We start from the raw sequence: 19,545 nt of genomic DNA, 5'->3' as shown, positions 1-19,545 counted from the left end.
CGCGAGCAATCATCAAGGCCAGTTAAATCTCTTATTTTTTGGATCTCGTCCTCTTCCCCATCTCTTTCACTCTATTTTTTCCCTAAAATTTTTCTGATCAGCTGTGAGAGTAAATCAATCTTTTGGCTTCAAACCAAGTCATTTTCCATTGAAACCCTCTACAGTGAGTCTGAGTGTTTTTCGTTTTTTATTTTTTTTTGTGCCATGGATTAAAAAAAAAAAAAAAAAAAAAAAAAAAAAAAAAAAAAAGAAAAGAAAAATTCAATCTCTTTGTGTTCAGTTCTAAGAGATCCATAAGAGTTGTAATACAATGATCTAAACAATTAAATAAATAGATAGTAAAAATAAAAATAAAAAAACTCACCAAAACATAGATTACAAGCTTGGCCCTTTGCCATCGGCTCATTAACTTTCTAAGCATTAAAAAATAAAAAATAAAAAATAAAAAAAGAAAATAAAACCCTTATGCATGGGTGGCTCAATTCAACAATGTAGAAAATACAATGTCTCACATATAAAAACAACCTATTGAGTATTTGAATAATAACAAACATATCTACTTACTAAACCCATGTGCTAATTCTGCTCCTTCAACTTCTTCTTGATTAGGTTAAAAGCTTCTTCTTGACTGCATGATCTAGTTGCCATAATAACACCATTTTTTTCCCCGGTATATTTTTGTCCTTTTGGAGATGAAATGGTAAAAATGCAATCAAATATTGGCATTAGAAAGCACTCATATGCATGTTGTCGTCGAGAAGAGAAGAATAAGATACATAGTAAGATGAATGGTGGTAGAGGGAATTGTAGGTTCCAATCTAGCTTGGGACAATGGTGCCGATGTAGCCAAATCCCATAATAGTAAAGGTTAGAGTTTGGAGGAAAAGGTAAATGAAGTAGTTGTTCTTCCCATACAGAAAATCATAGCATCCACAGAAGAAGAGGAATGCTCCGAAACCCAACTCCAATAGATTAATTCTGTGAATTTTAAACCACCAAGCAATACTAAAAGAATTAGTACTAGATAATACACACACACACACACACACTGTTCATGTACAAAATATGTGCATAATTTAAATGCACTATGGTTGAAAACAAACACTCTCTCTAAAGCCTCGTTTGGTAACAGTTTTACTTCAGTCTTTTCGATTTCATGTGAAGCAGAAATAATGTTTTTGTTGTAGGGTTATATATTCCAAAATTGAAATATGTTTGGCAATAAATTTGTTGCACAATATTTCAAAAAATTACATTATATCTTCTTCTTTTGTTTATGTTTTTCACAAATTTGCCAGGAAAAACACAAAACAAAAATAGTTGCCAAACTTCCCCAAGTGAGCAACCTCATATAACTATGAAGACAAGTGGCATGCATATCAAGTGTTTTAGTGATGACAAAGAGAGAAGTAACCAATGGCCAGTGGCCTAACGGTATCAAACCCATACTTTTTAAAGGGAGATCAGGGTTCAAGCCTCGGTGGAGAGGAGGAGGAGGAGGAAAAAAAAACAAAACAAAAAAATAAGTATATATAAGGGCATTGATCTCACCTGTCTCCGATCCTAAATCGGAGTTTCTTTGGTGCTTTGACATTTGATTTGTCCTTAAGAGCATCTCCTAGTTTTTCAGTGACTACCCATTCATTAGCTCTCCCTGCTTCAAGCAGACCAATAAAAGTGGCCTTGGTTCGATGCAGAGACATCACATTCTCAAATAGGATCCAGTAAAACAATAGGTGGATTGATCTGCATTCGATCAGTTTCAAGTTGAGAAAATTAAGTCTCAATCATTTAGAACTTGTTTGGTTCTAGGGACGGAGCCAGAAATTATGTTTAGGGGGCACAATGTAATAAATTTTTTTGAGGCAGGGCAATTTTAAAATTTAAAAGAATTATACATACAAAAAATGAAATATTTTAAAGTTAAGGGGAACAAATTTTAAAATTTTAAAGAATTATACATACAACAATAAAATTTATTAAAGTTGAGGAGGGGCATTTAAAATTTTAAGAAATGTTACATACAAAAATAAAAACATTTTAAGTTGGGGGGGTACTTTTAAAATTTTAAAAAATTATGTATACAATAATATAATTTTTAAAAAACTGAGGTGGGGCACGTGCCCCCATAGCCTTAACGGACTCCACCTTGTTTGGTTCAATTTTTTTTAAAATAAATTACTTTTCATCGGATAACAATAAATTATTCTCTACAAACATAATTAAAAAATATTTGTCTTTCGAGAACAACTTTTTGAAAATATTTAGTTCAGTTTATATTTATTCAAAAAAAGTTTTTTGTTTTGAAAGAATTGAGAATTAGAAGACTACAAATATCTATTTGTTTTACAATTTCTAAATATTATTTTATAAAAACTAAGTTAATGAAAAGCCTATTTTCATAAAATTGTCTTTTTTATAGGATAGTAATTTGAAAACAACTTTTTTTGCTTTTTTGAGTTCTCCATAACCATATTTAGTAAACTGAACCAAACAAGAATACCCTTTTTAAAAAAACTGTTTTCTATGTTTTCTAGTCTTAAAGAAATATTTTGAAAAGGCTGAACTTTTTTAAAAACAGTTTTCCATGTTTTCTAGTTCTAAAGAAATATTTTGAAAAGGCTAAACTAAACACGTCGTTAGCTTTCTCTCCTAGTAGAAATTAAAGATCATTGTGTCATGAAGACATTGTGTAGATGTGTGTATACATATATAATTAGATATATATATATATATATATATATGACCTTGGAGTTCCGACGGAATTGAGAGTGGTGATGATGCAGGGGATGTAAATGGCTCCCCATTTTGGAATTTGGACTTCAGGAACCAAAATGGTCAATGGAAGTACGACGCAGTAGAAGAAAAAGGTGACCATATGAGCTATGATCTTCCGAACAAAGAAGAAGCTGTAGATCACATATACCTTCTTCCATAATGTTACTTTCTGCACAATATATATATATATATAATAGGAGATGAATAAATGTTCGTACAACTTTGCTCTAGCTAAAACTTTCGAGTATATAAAATAATATTGCACAAAAACTGGACAAAATACATAAATTGACTGACCTTGTTTCTAATGATTTCCATCACCATTTTCCTGAACAAATTAGCAGGACCACAGGACCACCGGTGTTGCTGAAAACGGAATGCTTTGAAAGTACTGGGAAGTTCACTTTTCACCTATATATATATATATATATATGAAAGAAAGAAATAAATAAAATAAATGGTAATTACTGAAGATATATAGAAAATTATAACACATGTATGTATATATATATATATATACCTGGAGGTCACCAAGGTAAACGAATTTCCAACCCTTAAGACCAGCTCGAACAGCGAGATCCATATCCTCAACGGTTGTTCGGTCCTTCCACCCACCTGCCTCATTGATAGCAGCAATTCTCCACACACCAGCAGTTCCTGCATTCATATACAATTCTTGATAATGGATTATTTTCAACACTGATATATTCAATTACATTGTCACTATCAGTCTGAACCAACCTAAGTATCCACCAACCCAAGTATCAACCGAAACACACACGGCAAGATTCATCAAGAATCGAGCATCCCTATCTGTCATTCATTGTATAAAAGATCGGGCGTTTGGCATATGTTATGATATTATTTTTTGTGATATTGATATTCAAATTTGGATACATATCATATTTGGGACCTATAAATGATACAAAATTTCAGAGTAAAACATTCGACTAAATTTATGTTGATAATAAATGACATCATCATGATTATCATCGTATTTAATGACATCATCGTAATGTCATCTTTATAAAAAAAATCTAAATACATCATACTATTTATCATAATTCATTAGAAAAATATTAATATACCATTAACATTAATTGTCAGCTTTGGTCCAATAGTCTATTATAAAATGCTGCTTTTGAAATGCAGTAAGTGAAGCACTCCGCAGTACTATTGTCAATAGAAATACAAAGAAGATATATATACACACACACACACACACATAAATAGAAGTGAGAGATTGGCGTGAGTGAAGCAATTAAACGTGCATTGGCAAATTAACAAAGGTGAGGGGTTTACCATTAAAACCAAAGAAGGCGTGAGTGGATGAGCCCACTTCTTGCTCAACTGTAAAATGGTAATCCAATGACATTTCCTGCATCCTTGTCATCAAACACTCGTCCGCGTTCACTACATAATTATATATATATACACACACACACACACCATTAGACAATTACAATTTTATCCTTTGATATATCGATGTTCTTCTTGAAATATGATGTTCAACATATTGGCATAAATCGATTCCGACACAAGACGTTACACTACTTAGCATGAGTATGAGAAATCCCCATCACATTAATTCACAGTGGCAATTAATCTCCCTTTTGATTTTTAAATAAACTTGTCCATGGGAGATACGCAAGACACATTTGTAGCCAAATAAAAAATAAAAAATTGTCTTAATTCACAGTGCCTGCTGAGCTGTTTACTTTTTGTCTTCACGAGATTCAAGTAAATCATCTATTTACCATTGCACCCAAGCGTCGGTGAGGGAGTGTGGGCCCAAGAACTACTAGTTTGGACCACGTTGATACTTAACCCTTCAAGTTTATATTCTTGACCACCAAATAATACGGATTAAACTATACTACTGCGCTGCGCTACAGTGTATCGGTTGTGAAAAAAATATTAGAATGCAAATTAAAAAAATATCAGCTTATAATATTTTTATAACGTGTATTACTAATCCTCTTTATGGAGTGAGATAGATACATTGTAATGTAGAAAACATTTTTAATTCAAATAATACAACCGAATACCTTTTTATTCTTAACTATCTAGTATTTTAATGGCTAGCTAGATTAATTTCGTAACAAAACTATCAATTTCACCTAAGAGTGCGACTGTTAATTCTCACTTTCTGAATTCAAGAATTGGAATCTGTCTAAGACACCTTTTCAAAATAATTTTTTCTATCATACATATATGGAATTAGAAGACTGCAGTTGTTTGGTGTAAATAATTTAATATTTAAAAAAATTCAAAACCACCATCTTAATAATATATATATATATACATTGAAGATGCAAGGAATTCATTTCCATTTTCTCTCTCTAGAATTCTTTCACTTCAACAGAATAATCCTCTTCTCTATCCATTACTTCTCATATTTATAGATACTTACAAACACTAATGGACTGCTAGATCTGGGCCCGTTTGGTCATCTTTGATGGGCTATTCGCGTTCAGCCCATATGACAGTATTTCTCTATGGGCTGGACCCAACTGCTCAGACCGGATGCCATGTTCGTGGTTCATATCCGGCCCATGTCACTTCTGGCCTCCTCAACTGCCCCCATAATTACTCCCTATTTAATAAGGGGGTAATTATCAAATGCGTCTCATCATGACGTTGACGGCTCAAGAAACTCTTATGGGGGAATGGGCGGTCGGATCCGGAATCAATGTTCTGGGATTCGATAAACTTCTCGCCTCCCTGACGCTTCGGCCCTCGGGTCCACTTCGTCTTTATAAGGCTCTAGAATGCCACTTCATGCCTTTTTACTGTCTCCATCTCACTCCATCATCAGTCAAATCTCTCGCTCATTTTTTTAAAACAGTGCTAAATTTCATCCGGTGAAATTCTTCAAGAGTTATTCTTCCAGCGATCTTGCAGTGTTCTTTGCTGCTTTCTACCCCAGAGGTTAGTCTTGTTCCTTTTTACTTTCGGTAGACTTCTTTTTACTCTTTTAGATCCTTCATTCGCTTTCACCATGGTTGTAGATCTAGATGTTCTTCGTATGAGACTTAGACTTCCTGACAACATCCAAGTTAGGGTTTGCCCTAGAGATGTTAATATTATGACCGGTGCCGGCCTTCTTCCCGGCAAGGTTTTATTTACTAACCTTCAACTGAATGTCGTTAGGTTCCCTCTGCATCCCTTCTTTAACTATGTTTTCAATAGACTGGGGATATCCCCTCTGCAGGTAAACCCAAATTTCCTTAGAATCATATCCGTTATGTTACTACTGATTCGTGACAGAGGTCTGGATCTTGACCTCATAGATTTTCTTCTTTGCTATAAGGTCAGTAAGATCCGAACTGAAGAGTCATTCTACCACCTTTACCCGATCGACAAGATGTCCATATGTACGGATACAATCAAATCTGAAAAAGGGTTAGAGGGATAACATTGTGGGTGTTAGTGGGGCCTGGTCTTCGCCGGCTGCAGAGGATTACCCAATCCCGAGCGCCTTTGGCGTCAGTTCTGTCTCCTCGTATAAGAAATTCAAATCTCATAAAAACGATTGTCCCTGCGAAACATGTGTTCCTCGCTTTTGTACTTTCTTATGTCGCTCCTTAGGCATACCTTGTGATGACTTGAGCTACAGTGTTTGCAGGGATAGGAGTAATTACTTGAAGAAATACGTTCTGAACGATATTCCTTCTTGCTCAGACCTCCTCACTTCAGACAACCTTCTAGTGCTCTCATCCCTAGGCTATACAATGAGCAGGCTTCAGATTCCTTCCTTTGGTAGGAGGAAAAATCCTCCCCCAGCCACTACTGCTGCTGGAGCAACCTCCTCTCCCGGATCAGCCTCTTCTTCAGCCACCATCTCTGACACTATCCCGAGTGTGGTGGCTATTGATCCTGTTGTTAGCACCCCTGCTACCAACCCGAGCACATCTCCACAAATCACTACTACCCCTGCTGCTGCTAGGGGTGTTCGGGACAAAGAGCGAGGCAAAAGACCTCATCCTGACGGTGGAGTCAACCTCGAAGAGGAATCTCTTACAAGGAGGACCCAAGTTTCTAGGCCGAGCGCTCTCTTGCATCGCCCAGTCAGAGCTCCTGCCCCCTCCGGGCCTATTGCAGCTACTGCCTCTGCTTCTGCTTCAGCTTCTGCCTCTGCTTCTACTCCTGTTTTACCACCATAGGCTCCTCGATACACCCGAACGGATAGGACGTTCGTGATGCCGAACGAGACCATGATCAAGGATGGCCAGACCGCCATGGCACACTATAGGAGCATGTGGACTCCAAAAGACCTTGAGGCAGCGAAGCGTCTGTCACAAAAGGATGTGTTCAGCCGCTTTCCCCAATCTGCCATGGAGGTGACTTTTATTTTCTAACTCATGAATCTTCTCATAATATTTGCTCTTGCCTTCGTCCGACCAGGCGATCGGTTTAACCAGTATTCATGCATCTCTATGCAGACTTTGTTTGGTATGATGGCTATGCAGAAACAAGTGGAAATGGGGAACGCCAGGGCCCGTAAATTCTCTGATAGCCTGGATGTGGCTAATAAGGAAAAAGATATTCTTGCCAACAAGAACACCGAGCTATTAATTAAACTTGAAAAAGCCGAAAAAGAGAGATGCTCTGAAGAAGGAGACCGACTCTCTTCAGGATGAAAAAGATGCCCTTCAGCTTGAGAAGAGCGTCTGGCAGACTGAGCGCGATTCAGTTAGAGATGAAAAGGCAGAGCTCCAGCACCTTCTGGCTGACGAGCAGTCTGCTCAGATGGCATTTGAGAAAAGAGCTCTGGACGAGCGCAACACTCTGATTGACACCATTAGCAGAGTGAATGGTGGCATGTTGGCTCTTCATGCTCGGTTTTCAAGAGTTGGAGCTCTTAGATATGCTCAGGGATTCCGAGATGGTTTTTTCGACCGAGTTTCGGCTGAGGGCCAGACCAGTTCAACTCCGGATGAAATTGATAAGGATCTAGGGATTGACCCTCTGGGGGTCTATGTTGACCCAGAATCCACCGCAGCCGAGCACATATTTGATAAGTGTCAGGAGATTGCTTCCTCCAGGATCACTACAGCTCCTTCTACCGTTCAGCCTCTAATTGTTCTTCCTTCGTCAACTATGGTATCTCCCATAGTCACTGCTGATGTTGGGCCCCAGCAGAACGACTCTGTTATTCATCTCGATTCCCCACCTTGTGAGGGTGAGATGGCTAATGGGAACGAGGAGGCGAGTCAGCACAACCAAGAAGCTGACGTTACTGAGGCAGCTAGCTAGGGCTATTCAGATCCCTCAATTTCATACTCTTTTGTAGTCATGTGATTTGAATACTTCACTTTTTGTAACCTCGAAGCTTATTATGAATGAGACGATAAAACTTTTTGTACTATGCTCTGTTCAAACCCACTTTCAATACTTTTTCATATTGACTTTGCCGTGTGAGTGAGTGCCTGGCGCTCGGCCTGAATGCCACACGCCACTTGACTTTTTTATTTTTAGCAAGTGTTTGGCGTTCGGCTCATGGTGCCAGCTGCCACTTATCTCGTTTAAGTGCCTGGCGCTCGGCTAGAATGCCACTTGCCACTTGGCTTTTTTATTTTTAGCAAGTGTTTGGTGTTCGGCTCATTGTGCCAGCTGCCACTTATCTTGCTTAAGTGCCTGGCGCTCGGCTAGAATGCCACTTGCCACTTGGCTTTTTTATTTTTAGCAAGTGTTTGGCGTTCGGCTCATTGTGCCAGCTGCCACTTATCTTACTTAAGTGCCTGGCGCTCGACTAGAATGCCACTTGCCACTTGGCTTTTTTATTTTTTCATTTTTTCATCCTTTTTTTTTTTTTTTTTAAACCCTTTGAAAAGAAAAGCTATTTTTATAAATCTCAGGAATTTGCACGTTTATACGTACTTGATTGAAAACAAACAACATCCGATAAAACTGAAACTTAGCTTTTATTGATAGTACCTCTTTAGAGACGTAGCATTCCAGGGCTTGTTGACCAACCTTCCTGCCATGGTTTCTAATGTATATGCCCCTTTCCCTATGACTTCTGCAATTCTGTATGGGCCTTCCCAGGGTGACATCATTTTTTTGACTATTCCCACCTTTCTTTTCAGAACCAGATCGCCAGGGGCAAAATCTCTGTGTTTCACTCTTTTGTTGTGACTATTCGCCAATACTTGCTGGTATGATGCAAGCCTTATTGCTGCAGCGTCCCTCTTTTCGTCTATCATATCGAGGTTCAATCTTAACATTCTGTCATTCTGACTTTGACTCTATGTTAAGCTTCTGATAGTTGGGACCAAGTGCTCAACCGGTATAACCGCCTCGGTACCATACGCCATTGCAAACGGGCTCTCCCCAGTCGGCCGCCTTGGGGTGGTTCTGTAAGCTCATAGGACGTTCGGGAGTTCATCCAACCACTTACCTTTATGGTCCTCCAGCTTCTTCTTAATGCAGGCGAAAATTGTTCTGTTTGTAATTTCTGCTTGTCCATTGGCCTGGGGATGACTTACTGCAGCCAACTTTTGATTAATTCCATACTCCTCCAGCAGCTCTCTTACTTGCTTGCTGTCGAGGTTCGTGCCATTATCCATGACTATTGACCTTGGAATGCCGAAACGGCAGATAATATGGCTCCAGATAAATCGTCTCACATGAGTCTGAGTCACGCTCGGATATGGTTCTGCTTCCACCCACTTAGTAAAGTAATCCGTGGCCAGTAGCACATACTTGTTCTGAGCTCTCGCAGTTGGTAGAGGACCGACTACATCCATCCCCCATTGTGCGAAAGGCCATGGTGAGGCCATTACGTGCAATTCCTCAGGTGGTTGGTGGATCAATGGTCCATACCGTTGGCATTTATCGCACCTTCGAGAGAACTCCTCCGCATCTCTTGACATGTTCGGCCAGAAATACCCTTGTGTCATTGCTTTGTGCGCTAACGATCTTCCCCCAGAATGATTTCCACATACGCCTTCATGAATAGCTCGCAACACCTGCCGAGCCTCTGTGGGGGTGACACACTTCAAGTATGGGCCAGAGTAGGATCTTCTGTACAGCTGGTTATGCACTATGGCGTACTTTGCAGCATTCTTTTTGATTTTCCTAGCTTCATCCCTTTGCATAGGCAGAACGCCATCTCGAATATAAGTGATGATGGGGTCAATCTAACTCGGTTCATACGGTATAACATTGACTTGCCAAGGTTCAAAGTCTAAAGGTTCTTCAAAAATAGATGGCTGGGTCAGTATTCCTATTGGAATCACCCTCGCCAATGTCTCGCCAGAGCTCGAAGCACTACATGCTAACCGATCTGCATCTGCATTATGTTCTCTCGGTAACTGTATGAATTCAATCTTTACAAAGTCCTTGGCTTTATGCAGAACGGCAGAACGATATGCCTCCATCGTGTCATCCTTGGTCGCATACTCACCATTTACCTGCCGAACAATCAACTGTGAGTCACTATAAACAGTCAAACTTCTGACCTGTAGCTCTCTGGCCAGCTTTAACCCATTCAGTAACGCCTCGTATTCCGCTTCATTATTGGTGGCTCGGAACTCAAGTCTGAGTGCTTGACTCAAAGAAGTACCCTCTGGGGTTTGCAGTTTAACCCCAATTCCTGCCCCCATCTGATTAGAGGAGCCATCCACATAAAGTTTCCAAGAGCCGCATCTAAGGTCTTCTTCCGTATCCTTAGAGTCACATTCTAGCAGGAAATCGGCTACCGCTTGTCCTTTGACAGCCGTTCTCGGCTCATATGTTATGTCAAATGAGCTTAACTCTATGGCCCATTTTGTCATTCTGCCCGAGAGTTCTGGCTTGTGCATAAGCACTCTGATTGGAAAAGTTGTTAGGACAGCTATAGGGTGGGATTCGAAATAATGCCTCAACTTTCTTTTTGCGTTTACAAGTGAAAGTATCACCCGTTTGGCCTTCGAGTGCCTTCGTTCTGCCTCGGTCATTGTCTTACTGACATAAAACACCGGGTGTTGCACCCCTTCCTTGCAACGAATCAAAACGGCACTTGTCGCAACACTAGATACTCCGAGATATAGATATAATTTCTCTTCTGGATCCGGGGCTGACAGGACTGGTGGATTCTGCATATATTCCTTCAAATGGGTTAATGCTTGTCGTTGTTCATCCCCCCAGACCTGTCTTCCATGACTCCGGATCGTGTCAAAGAACGACTTGCAGCGGTCTGACAACTTAGAAATGAATCGACTTAATGCAGCTATTCGTCCTGTGAGGGCTTGCACTTCTTTGATCGTCTTTGGCTCAGCATTCTTAATCAAAGCCTCTGCTTGAGCAGGGCTAGCTTCGATGCCTCTGCGATTGACCACGTGTCCCAAAAATTAACAGGAACTCACACCGAACGAGCACTTGGTTGGATTGAGCCTCATCCCATATCGCCTCAGCACATCAAATACATCTTGCAGATGTTTCAGATGATCATTCTTCTTCCTACTCTTTACCACCATATCATCAATATAGGCTTCCACAATCTTTCCTATTTGATCCTTGAAAATTTTGCTAACAAGCCTTTGATAAGTTACTCCCGCGTTTTTCAGTCTGAAAGGCATAACTTTGTAACAGTATGTCCCTCGCTCAGTAACAAAAGAAGTTTTTTCTTCATCTGCCGGGTCCATAGGGATCTGATTATAACCTGAATAAGCGTCCAGAAAGGTTAAACGCTCATACTCGATGGTGGCATCCACCATTTGATCAATCTTAGGCAGCGGGAAGCTATCCTTCGGACAGGCTTTGTTCAAATTGGTGAAATCAATGCATACTCGCCATTTCCCATTCTTCTTCTGCACGACAACGACGTTGGACAACCAATCAGGATAGTGCACTTCTCTGATGAATCCCGCATCGAGCAGCCTATCAACCTCCTCGGCTATGATCTGGTTACGTTCTGGAGCAAACCTTCGTTGCTTCTGCTTTACTGGTTTGAAATTGGGATTGACATTCAAGGAATGACAGGATACGGAGGGATTAATTCCAGGCATGTCTAGGTGACTCCATGCAAATACATCGGCATTGTGAGACAAGAAGTCAATTAGCTCCTGCTGCTCTTCCCTGGTCAGTCTTACTCCTACTCTGGTAGTTTGCTCTGGCTTGGACTGATCGATCTGCACATCCAGAATGGCCTCTTCGGTCAAGTCAACTGGCTCCTCCACCCTATTCTGCTTGGGTGGAGGTTCCTGTAATTGCTATCTTGGGCTTGCCGAACGGATGGGCGCCTTCCCTTTCCCAGCATATTTTAGTGTGACGGAATAACACTCTTTGACTGCAACCTGATCCCCATGAATGTCTATCACCTTATTTCCATCGGGTCCGAGGCACCTCATGACCTGATGCAAAGTTGAGGGCACACCTTGGACTCTGTGAATCCATCCTCTTCCCATCAGGAGATTGTACGAGGGGTGAATCTCCACAACCACAAAAGTTTCCATAAGAGCTCGTTCTGCAACTTGAACTTCTACTTCCACCATACCGATGGGCTCCACCCTCTTACCATCAAATCCTAACAGGGGATTTCCAGTGGGCTTGAGCCTCTCTGGCTTAATCTCGAGCCGATCAAATGTGTCCCTTGGCATGACATTCGCACTACTTCCAGGATCGATCAGAATTCTGTGCACCAGGCAGTTCGCCACTATCAAGCTGACTACCAACGGATCTTCATGGGGGATTTGAACACGCAGCAGGTCTGTCCTGTCGAACTTTATCTGTATCGATGTGATCTGTTGGTGCAGAGTATTCACACTGCTGACCCTTTTCTTCATCTGCGCCTGCCGTAGGCGCGTTCGGAGTAGCTCATCTAAGTTTTTGCTAGGCTCGGGTCGACCGTGAATAGCATTGATTATACGAACTAGCTGTGAATTGTGGGAGCTTTGCTTCTGACTTCTTTTTACTTGCTCCATCGGTTGATTCTGCTCTATCGCCGAGCCTTGGACATAACTCGCGAGTTTCCCTCTAGCTATCAACATCTCCACTTGCCTTCTCAAATTCCTGCATTCGTTAGTCTGATGACCGAAATTGGAATGGAAAGCACAATGTTTAGTCTGATCCCTCTGTTCGAGGGGTTGCCTAATTGGCAGTGGTGGATGAAACTTATCTTTGTTCTCCTGATATAGCCTCACCAGAGTGACCTTCAACGGAGTGATTAGCCCTTCCTCCCTGGACCTCTTTTCTGCCTTCCAGGAGGTCTAACGTTGCGGCTGAGCCTGCTTCTGCCTGATCTTTGCCTTGGACTTTTCCTCAGTCGACACGACCGACGTTGTCTGAGCATTGGCTGCCTCCTCTTCTTCCAAGCGCACAAAGCCATCGGCTCTTTCATTGAGTTCATCCATAGTCGTCGGCGTGTTCACTACCAGACTTGTATGGAACAGAGTGCCACGTGTCATGGCCAACTTGAAGGCTTGAACCGCTGTAGAAGGGTGGCATTCAATCACCATACTCTTAGTGAGGTTAAACCTGGTGAGAAAAGCCTGGAGACGTTCATCTTTGTGCTGTTTCATTGTGAATAGGCTCGAGATGTCCTTCGGCGGACGCTTGTTCCCATAGTACTGGCTTATGAACCAATCGCACAGGTTCCGGAAGCTATCAATCGAGCCCCTAGGCAAGTTCTTGAACCAGCTAAGCGCCGGTCCGGCTAGACTTGTAGGGAGTCGTTCTCGGTATTCAGAGCCATCTTCAACTGGATATGGTACACATGATCGATCGGATCGGTTGTTCCGTCAAACAGAATAAAGACTGGCATGGCAAACTTCCTTGGATGCGGAGCATTCAGGATCTCATCAGTAAATGGTGAATCAACTGTCTGAGCCGCGGATCGGAGTGCTTCATTCTCTCTCTGGAGCCCAGCGGTAGCTCTATGAGCTACAGATCTGCTCTCCGAACCGCGATGAGTGAGTGTAGCCATGGAGGGCCGGTAAGACGGATCGAATGACCGTTCCTCAATGAGCTCTCTTTGCCAAGGTGATACAACTCGGCGGCGATCAACCTTTATCACTTCCTCTCAGTTGAACCTTTCCTGATGCGGATCGAAGGACATGGCTTCGTTCTGTCTGATCTGCTCATGTCGCGGATCAATGTGAGTCGATCCTTCGTGATCCTCAACTCGACGAACATTTAGCGGCACATCGTCCATCCTCCTTTCATCACGGTGGAGAGCTGACTGATTGTTCTCGTCCTGCTCGCCTTGATGTGCGATATTAGGTTGAATACCTCCTTCACCGGCCGGAAGTGGACGTGGAACCGCCGGCATTTGCTAATGCTGCATTCCAGCTTTCAATTCTGCATTCTTTCTTTTGAGAGCTTCGATCAAGTTCATCAACTCCTCAAGCTTCATTTGCTGGACAGCCTCCATCGGATTGGAGCTTTCACCTATCATTATTCCTGAACGGAGTAAAGGCATTAATCTCAAGTTCTTGAGTAGATCTGAGCTTCGTGAGCGCGAATTTTTCAGATCTGGACTCGAATTCTCCGAGTTATGCTTACGGTTGACGAGATCTGAATTCTAAATCCGTCAGATCCGGCCGCAATCGAACAACTCGTTATTGCGTAGATCTGAAGCCACTTCCATCAAAGCAACAGAACTAAAATTCCTCCAGAATAGGTCACAATCTCTCAGATCTGGATCCAACTCCCAAAGATCGAGTTTCGTCTTCACGAATTGGTTTGAATCCACGCGATATTAATCAATGATCAATCAATCTTCAACGATTCCCACAGACGGCGCCAATTGAAGATGCAAGGAATTCATTTCCATTTTCTCTCTCTAGAATTCTTACACTTCAACAGAATAATCCTCTTCTCTATCCATTACTTCTCATATTTATAGATACTTACAAACACTAATGGACTGCTAGATCTAGGCCCGTTCCTCTGTGGGTTTTGGTCATCTTTGATGGGCTATTCGCGTTCGGCCCATATGGCAGTATTTCTCTATGGGCTGGACCCAGCTGCTCGAACCGGATGCCATGTTCGTGGGTCATATCCGGCCCATGTCACTTCTGGCCTCCTCATATACATATATAATACTACTTGGGAAAAAAAAAAGTTCCAAGAGCAAGACAAAGGGTAGTGAAAATAAAGGTTGTCATGTCAATGCCCCTAACTAATCACGTTGTATAGGGAGAGAAGATGGGGTAGGTAATTGTGTTGATTTTACGTGAAGAAAAATAGTTTTTAAATTATCATTAGATTTATTATCTTTAATAAATTATTTATGTAACAAATAAAAAAATAAAATTCTACACTTATTTGTATTTAGCATAAATAATTAATAAAAAATAATTCAGTTAGGTAATTTACTGCAAGTTTTCAGTGTGAGTATCATTATCTTATGTCAATATTAATTTACTTTCTTTTACTTATGTGTCAACAAGCTATTAGTCAGAACCAATAATAATTTCGAAACAATTTAATAATTTCTGGTTCAAATAGCATATAATAAACAAAGTGTCACAATTTGAATGGATAACTAATCTAGTAATCACATAACGTGAAGAGTAAAAAGTCTGCAATACATTTATCAAAAAATAATAATAATAATAATTTTTTAAAAAATTATTTAAATAAATAATAAAATTATGATTACATCATTATAATAATAATAATAATAATATGTATCTCCTACTCACATAAATAATAAAATATATTTAACTTTCAGACTAAGGACTATTTTGATATTTTTCTTTAAACCGTGAAATATGACTTGTTTGAAAATTGTGTGTGTGAAACGTGTATTAATAATGCATATAGATTATGTCACGTGATTAGTTTTTTTGTTTTTCTTCCTTCCTTGTTCCGACAGACCACAATGGAACATTTGTAGTCCCTAATGTCACATGACATATCATTTTCAAAATAAAGTAGGCAATAAATATTTCTCGGAGAATCAACAATAATGGTGACAGTAGGGGACACGACCGACACTATAGTTGGAGCAGATAAGGTTATTAACAAATAGTAGTAGTAGAGTAATGTGATGGGTTGGGTTAAGTGAGTTTGAGTTAGCTTACCAAACCTCCAACGAGCCTGAACAAGTGCAATCTGAGGGTTGTGGACGAGGAAAGGAAGGGCTCGCCGGAGATAGTCCGGTTCGGGCCTGAAATCAGCGTCGAAGATGGCAACGTATTCGCAGTGTTTGACATACTCATGCTTCAACCCTTCTTTCAGTGCACCAGCTTTGTAACCCACTCTGTTTTCTCTTATTTGGTACCTTATGTTAACTCCTTTGCTACCCCACCTCAAACATTCTTTCTCCACCAAATCCTACGATAAAAATAATAATTAGCCATATCAACACAACACCACTTCATAAATTGATTGTATTTCTGTCACCCAAATAAAATTGATATGTTGGGCTTGTTTGGTATGTATTTTATATTTTATATTTTTATTTTTGTTCGGTACCATAACAGCAAATAGTGAAAAAAAAAAACATTTGATAAGAAATATTTAATTTTGTTTAGTGAATAATAGTCAAAAATAAAAATATCAATTTGGTATTAAACTATCGATTATTATTTAAAACACCTTACAAAAAACAAAAACCCAAAAACAATAGTATTTCAATCAGGTCCTAATTATCATTATTGTTGAGTATATTGTCATTGAAATAGAGAACACGTACATAAATGTGGGAAAACTAGAGTTAAATGCCGTAAATCACACAAGCCTAGATCTAAAAATGATTAGATACAAGGGGACCTATTTGAGATAGCTCATTTTTGCAATATAGAATTGACCCTTACCCTCCATCGAAAAAAGATAAAAAAAATCGGATTTAAATGCCGTAAATCACACAAGCCTAGATCTAAAAATGATTAGATACAAGGGGACCTATTTGAGATAGCTCATCATAAAAAAAATTACATGTACTCATCAGAAAACTAAAATTTCATAAAAGAAAAAAGAAAGGAAAGAATTATTTTATTTGTTTTGGTAAGGACTGTTTGGATGAATAAATTTGATTTTTTATCGAGTACCTTGATGGCAGGGTCTGTAGAATCGTCGAGTACTTGAATGACGAGACGATCAGACGGCCATGAAAGCCCACATGCAGCTCCAATTGAGATCTTGTAAACCTGTCTCAAAACAGAACAGACTCCAAAACTTTAGTTTATGTATCACTATATATATATGAAGAAGGCCAAATTTCACATTTCAACCAAGAACACATATATATAATATATAAATAAATCACCTCTTTCTCATTGAACATTGGGATTTGAATAAGGACCATTGGAAAACCAGAGTTGCCGAATTCGATGTCTTCCCGAATGAAGTCCGATTTGTAACGGTTATGGGGCTTTTTGCAGAATATCTTGACGAGGATGATGACAACACCCATGTAGAGCCTCTCCATGAATAGCATGAGTGACATGGTCAGGCATACAAACACAGCAACCCTTAGCACTGGCACTATCAATGGTGCTTTTATTAGTTCCCAAATCAACCCTATTTGCCCTGCTGCTCCTGCTATTGCTATGTCACCCATTTTCTCTCTCTAACTTCAAACACATCAGACAATGTGGTAGACTGAAGCACTCTCTTTATCAAAGTAGAAGAGAGACAGGACACTGTTGTGTCATTGTGCAATAGAGGAGTTGTTGTGTGTGTGAGAGAGAGTATAGCCAAGTATAGAGAGAGAGATGGCTATTTTATAGTCATTTTTGGTCTTATTTGGTTTTTTTTTCTTTTTTCTTTTTTTTGTTACTGCTTTAATTTATTTTTTATTTTCAAGTATATATAGTATGTGTGATTTCACTTATTGGTTATATATAAAGGTTCATAAGCTTTCAACTGTTCCAACTACAAGCGTGTGCGTTGGGTCAATGGCCGGTCACAAATTCCGGCAATGGCTCTCAAAATAAAGGGTATATTCCGGGATTTGTCGGCAGGGGGGAAGGGAAGGCCTTATGGTTTATGCCATGTCATAACGTGGATGGCCTCAAAATGTGGTGTTATCTGATTCGGTGTCAATTATAAAGCATACTAAGTCAAAATCAAAAATTAGTTGAGAGCGAGAAAGCGCCTGTATATTATATATTTTATATTTATATAATTATTTTAGAGACTATCCTTATTTTTTATAAATAACTAATAACATTTTTAAATACCACAATTAGCCTTTCAGCTAGAGGTGGCAATTCGTATTCGCGTCTCATAATCGTGTCTTGTCAACCTAAGGGTATTCTACTGAAGAGGTCAACACTAACCTGACTCATTTAATAATTGTGTCAGGAACCCTCAATACTAACCCGACCTGTTTATTAAACGGGTTAGACGTTTTAACCTATTTAATGACTTATTTATGAATATAAACCTTGGTACAACCAAGTTTGAATTCACAATACCATAGCACTAATTACAATTAATAATCCCCAAAATTGAAAGACAAAGGTTTAATTACACATGTTTAGGGTTCATCCAAGCGCTAAGTGAAAAACTAACCACTTATGGAGAAAGTAGATGTCATCAAGGTAGCTTCACAATCCATCTCCAAACCTTGGCTTATCTTCTTCTTCTTCCTTGGTTGAAATCCTAGATAGAGTGTATCAATGTAGAGAGAGAATGTCCCAAAATATCCTAACCATAAGCTAATCCTTGCTAAATGTCCAACATCCTTTTCCAAAAGGGCTAAATCCCTTATATAGGTGGCTCTAGTGACCTTCAAATGGTCTGACCTCATGCACAAGGATCCCAAATGATTGCACCACAAGCTCCCCTGAATTGAGGCTTCAATTGTATTTTTCACAGATTTTGAGGCAAGTAAGATCGATCACAATAGTGGTTTGATCGATCACGGGTAGGTGGCAACTATTAATGTGGATAAGGACAAGGCTTGAAATATTTATGAAGATAAGAACAAAGTCTGTGATCGATCATAAAAGGGTTGGATCGATCACAAATGATGGGAGATATTTATTTGGATAAGGATAAAGGCATTTATTTGGATAAGAACAAGGCCTTCGATCCATCATGGAATCTGGCTGGATCGATCATGTGTGATCGATCGTGACTTGGTTCGATCGATCCAAGAGGAAATTTTGTAGCTTCAGCCTCTTTTTTGCACTATCTTCCCACTAAGACTTGGTTGACTTTCTCAAGGCTCTAAAACATATAAGTTAGCTCATTTCAACCTTATGCACCTGAAAAGGGGAAAAATATAAAAGAAGACTAAAGCGAAAAAATAAAGATAGACTAAGGCCCTAATATACTCAAGATTATGGTTGAAATGTTCATATTTCAACACTTAAGAATGACCTGAGCAGGAGTGCCATAATTCAAGAGAATTAGAATTGACATATGTAGATGCAACAGATATAGTAGGAGTATGTAGATGAAGAAATGAGAGTTTGAACAATCAACCAACCTTACGCCCGGTCCCAATAATCTGTCCAATCTGAGGATCCTGGACAACACAACCATTAGAAGAAAAGGTTATTTTTAAGTCTAACTCAATTGATTGACCAACTGATAAAAGATTAAGAGAATTTTGGTATAAGAAAGACATCAGGAACGAATAATTGGGAGTGAGAAACAATCTCTGTACGACTAATGGTCATGGTGGATCGATCAGTTGTATAAATGACACGTGAGTGAGGTGCAGGAGTTTGAGTGGTAAGAAAAGTAGAATCGAATGTCATGTAATTACAGCAAGCGGAATCAAAATACCAACATGTATTCTTACCTAGTGTGGTAGAAAGAGAAAAGGAATATGCACCTTATATTCTAGTCAAAACCTGATTGATAATTGCCTCAACATTA

The 19,545-nt window shown here is 39.7% G+C and overlaps 1 protein-coding gene across 1 annotated transcript; it reads right to left on the bottom strand.

Annotated features, from left to right (window-relative positions):
- Positions 1 to 300: 300 nt before the first annotated feature.
- Positions 301 to 17,696, bottom strand: LOC132306119 (glucomannan 4-beta-mannosyltransferase 2). Its single transcript, XM_059803361.1, has 9 exons — positions 16,979 to 17,696; positions 16,761 to 16,859; positions 15,792 to 16,044; positions 4,081 to 4,191; positions 3,299 to 3,435; positions 3,076 to 3,189; positions 2,748 to 2,947; positions 1,552 to 1,746; positions 301 to 978 (listed from the first exon to the last, which is right to left on the bottom strand). The coding sequence occupies exons 1-9, from the start codon at positions 17,270 to 17,272 to the stop codon at positions 819 to 821; spliced, it is 1,563 nt and encodes a 520-aa protein (XP_059659344.1). The 5' UTR covers positions 17,273 to 17,696; the 3' UTR covers positions 301 to 818.
- Positions 17,697 to 19,545: the final 1,849 nt, after the last annotated feature.

This window comes from Cornus florida, unplaced genomic scaffold, assembly GCF_030987335.1.
Source record: "Cornus florida cultivar Cherokee Brave unplaced genomic scaffold, ASM3098733v1 CherokeeBrave_3.0.0_Hap2_Chr05, whole genome shotgun sequence".
NCBI classification, from domain to species: domain Eukaryota; kingdom Viridiplantae; phylum Streptophyta; class Magnoliopsida; order Cornales; family Cornaceae; genus Cornus; species Cornus florida.
The sequence above is the reverse complement of the archived record's forward strand: the minus strand, read 5'-3'. Positions and strand labels throughout refer to the sequence as shown.

Coding starts and splice junctions, on each gene's coding strand:
- LOC132306119 (XM_059803361.1), bottom strand. CDS start 17,272: ATGGGTGACATAGCAATAGCAGGAGCAGCAGGGCAAATAGGGTTGATT. Junction 3,436..4,080: donor CGCCTTCTTTGGTTTTAATG/GTAAACCCCTCA, acceptor ATATGAATGCAG/GAACTGCTGGTGTGTGGAGA. Junction 2,948..3,075: donor TGGAAATCATTAGAAACAAG/GTCAGTCAATTT, acceptor TATATTGTGCAG/AAAGTAACATTATGGAAGAA.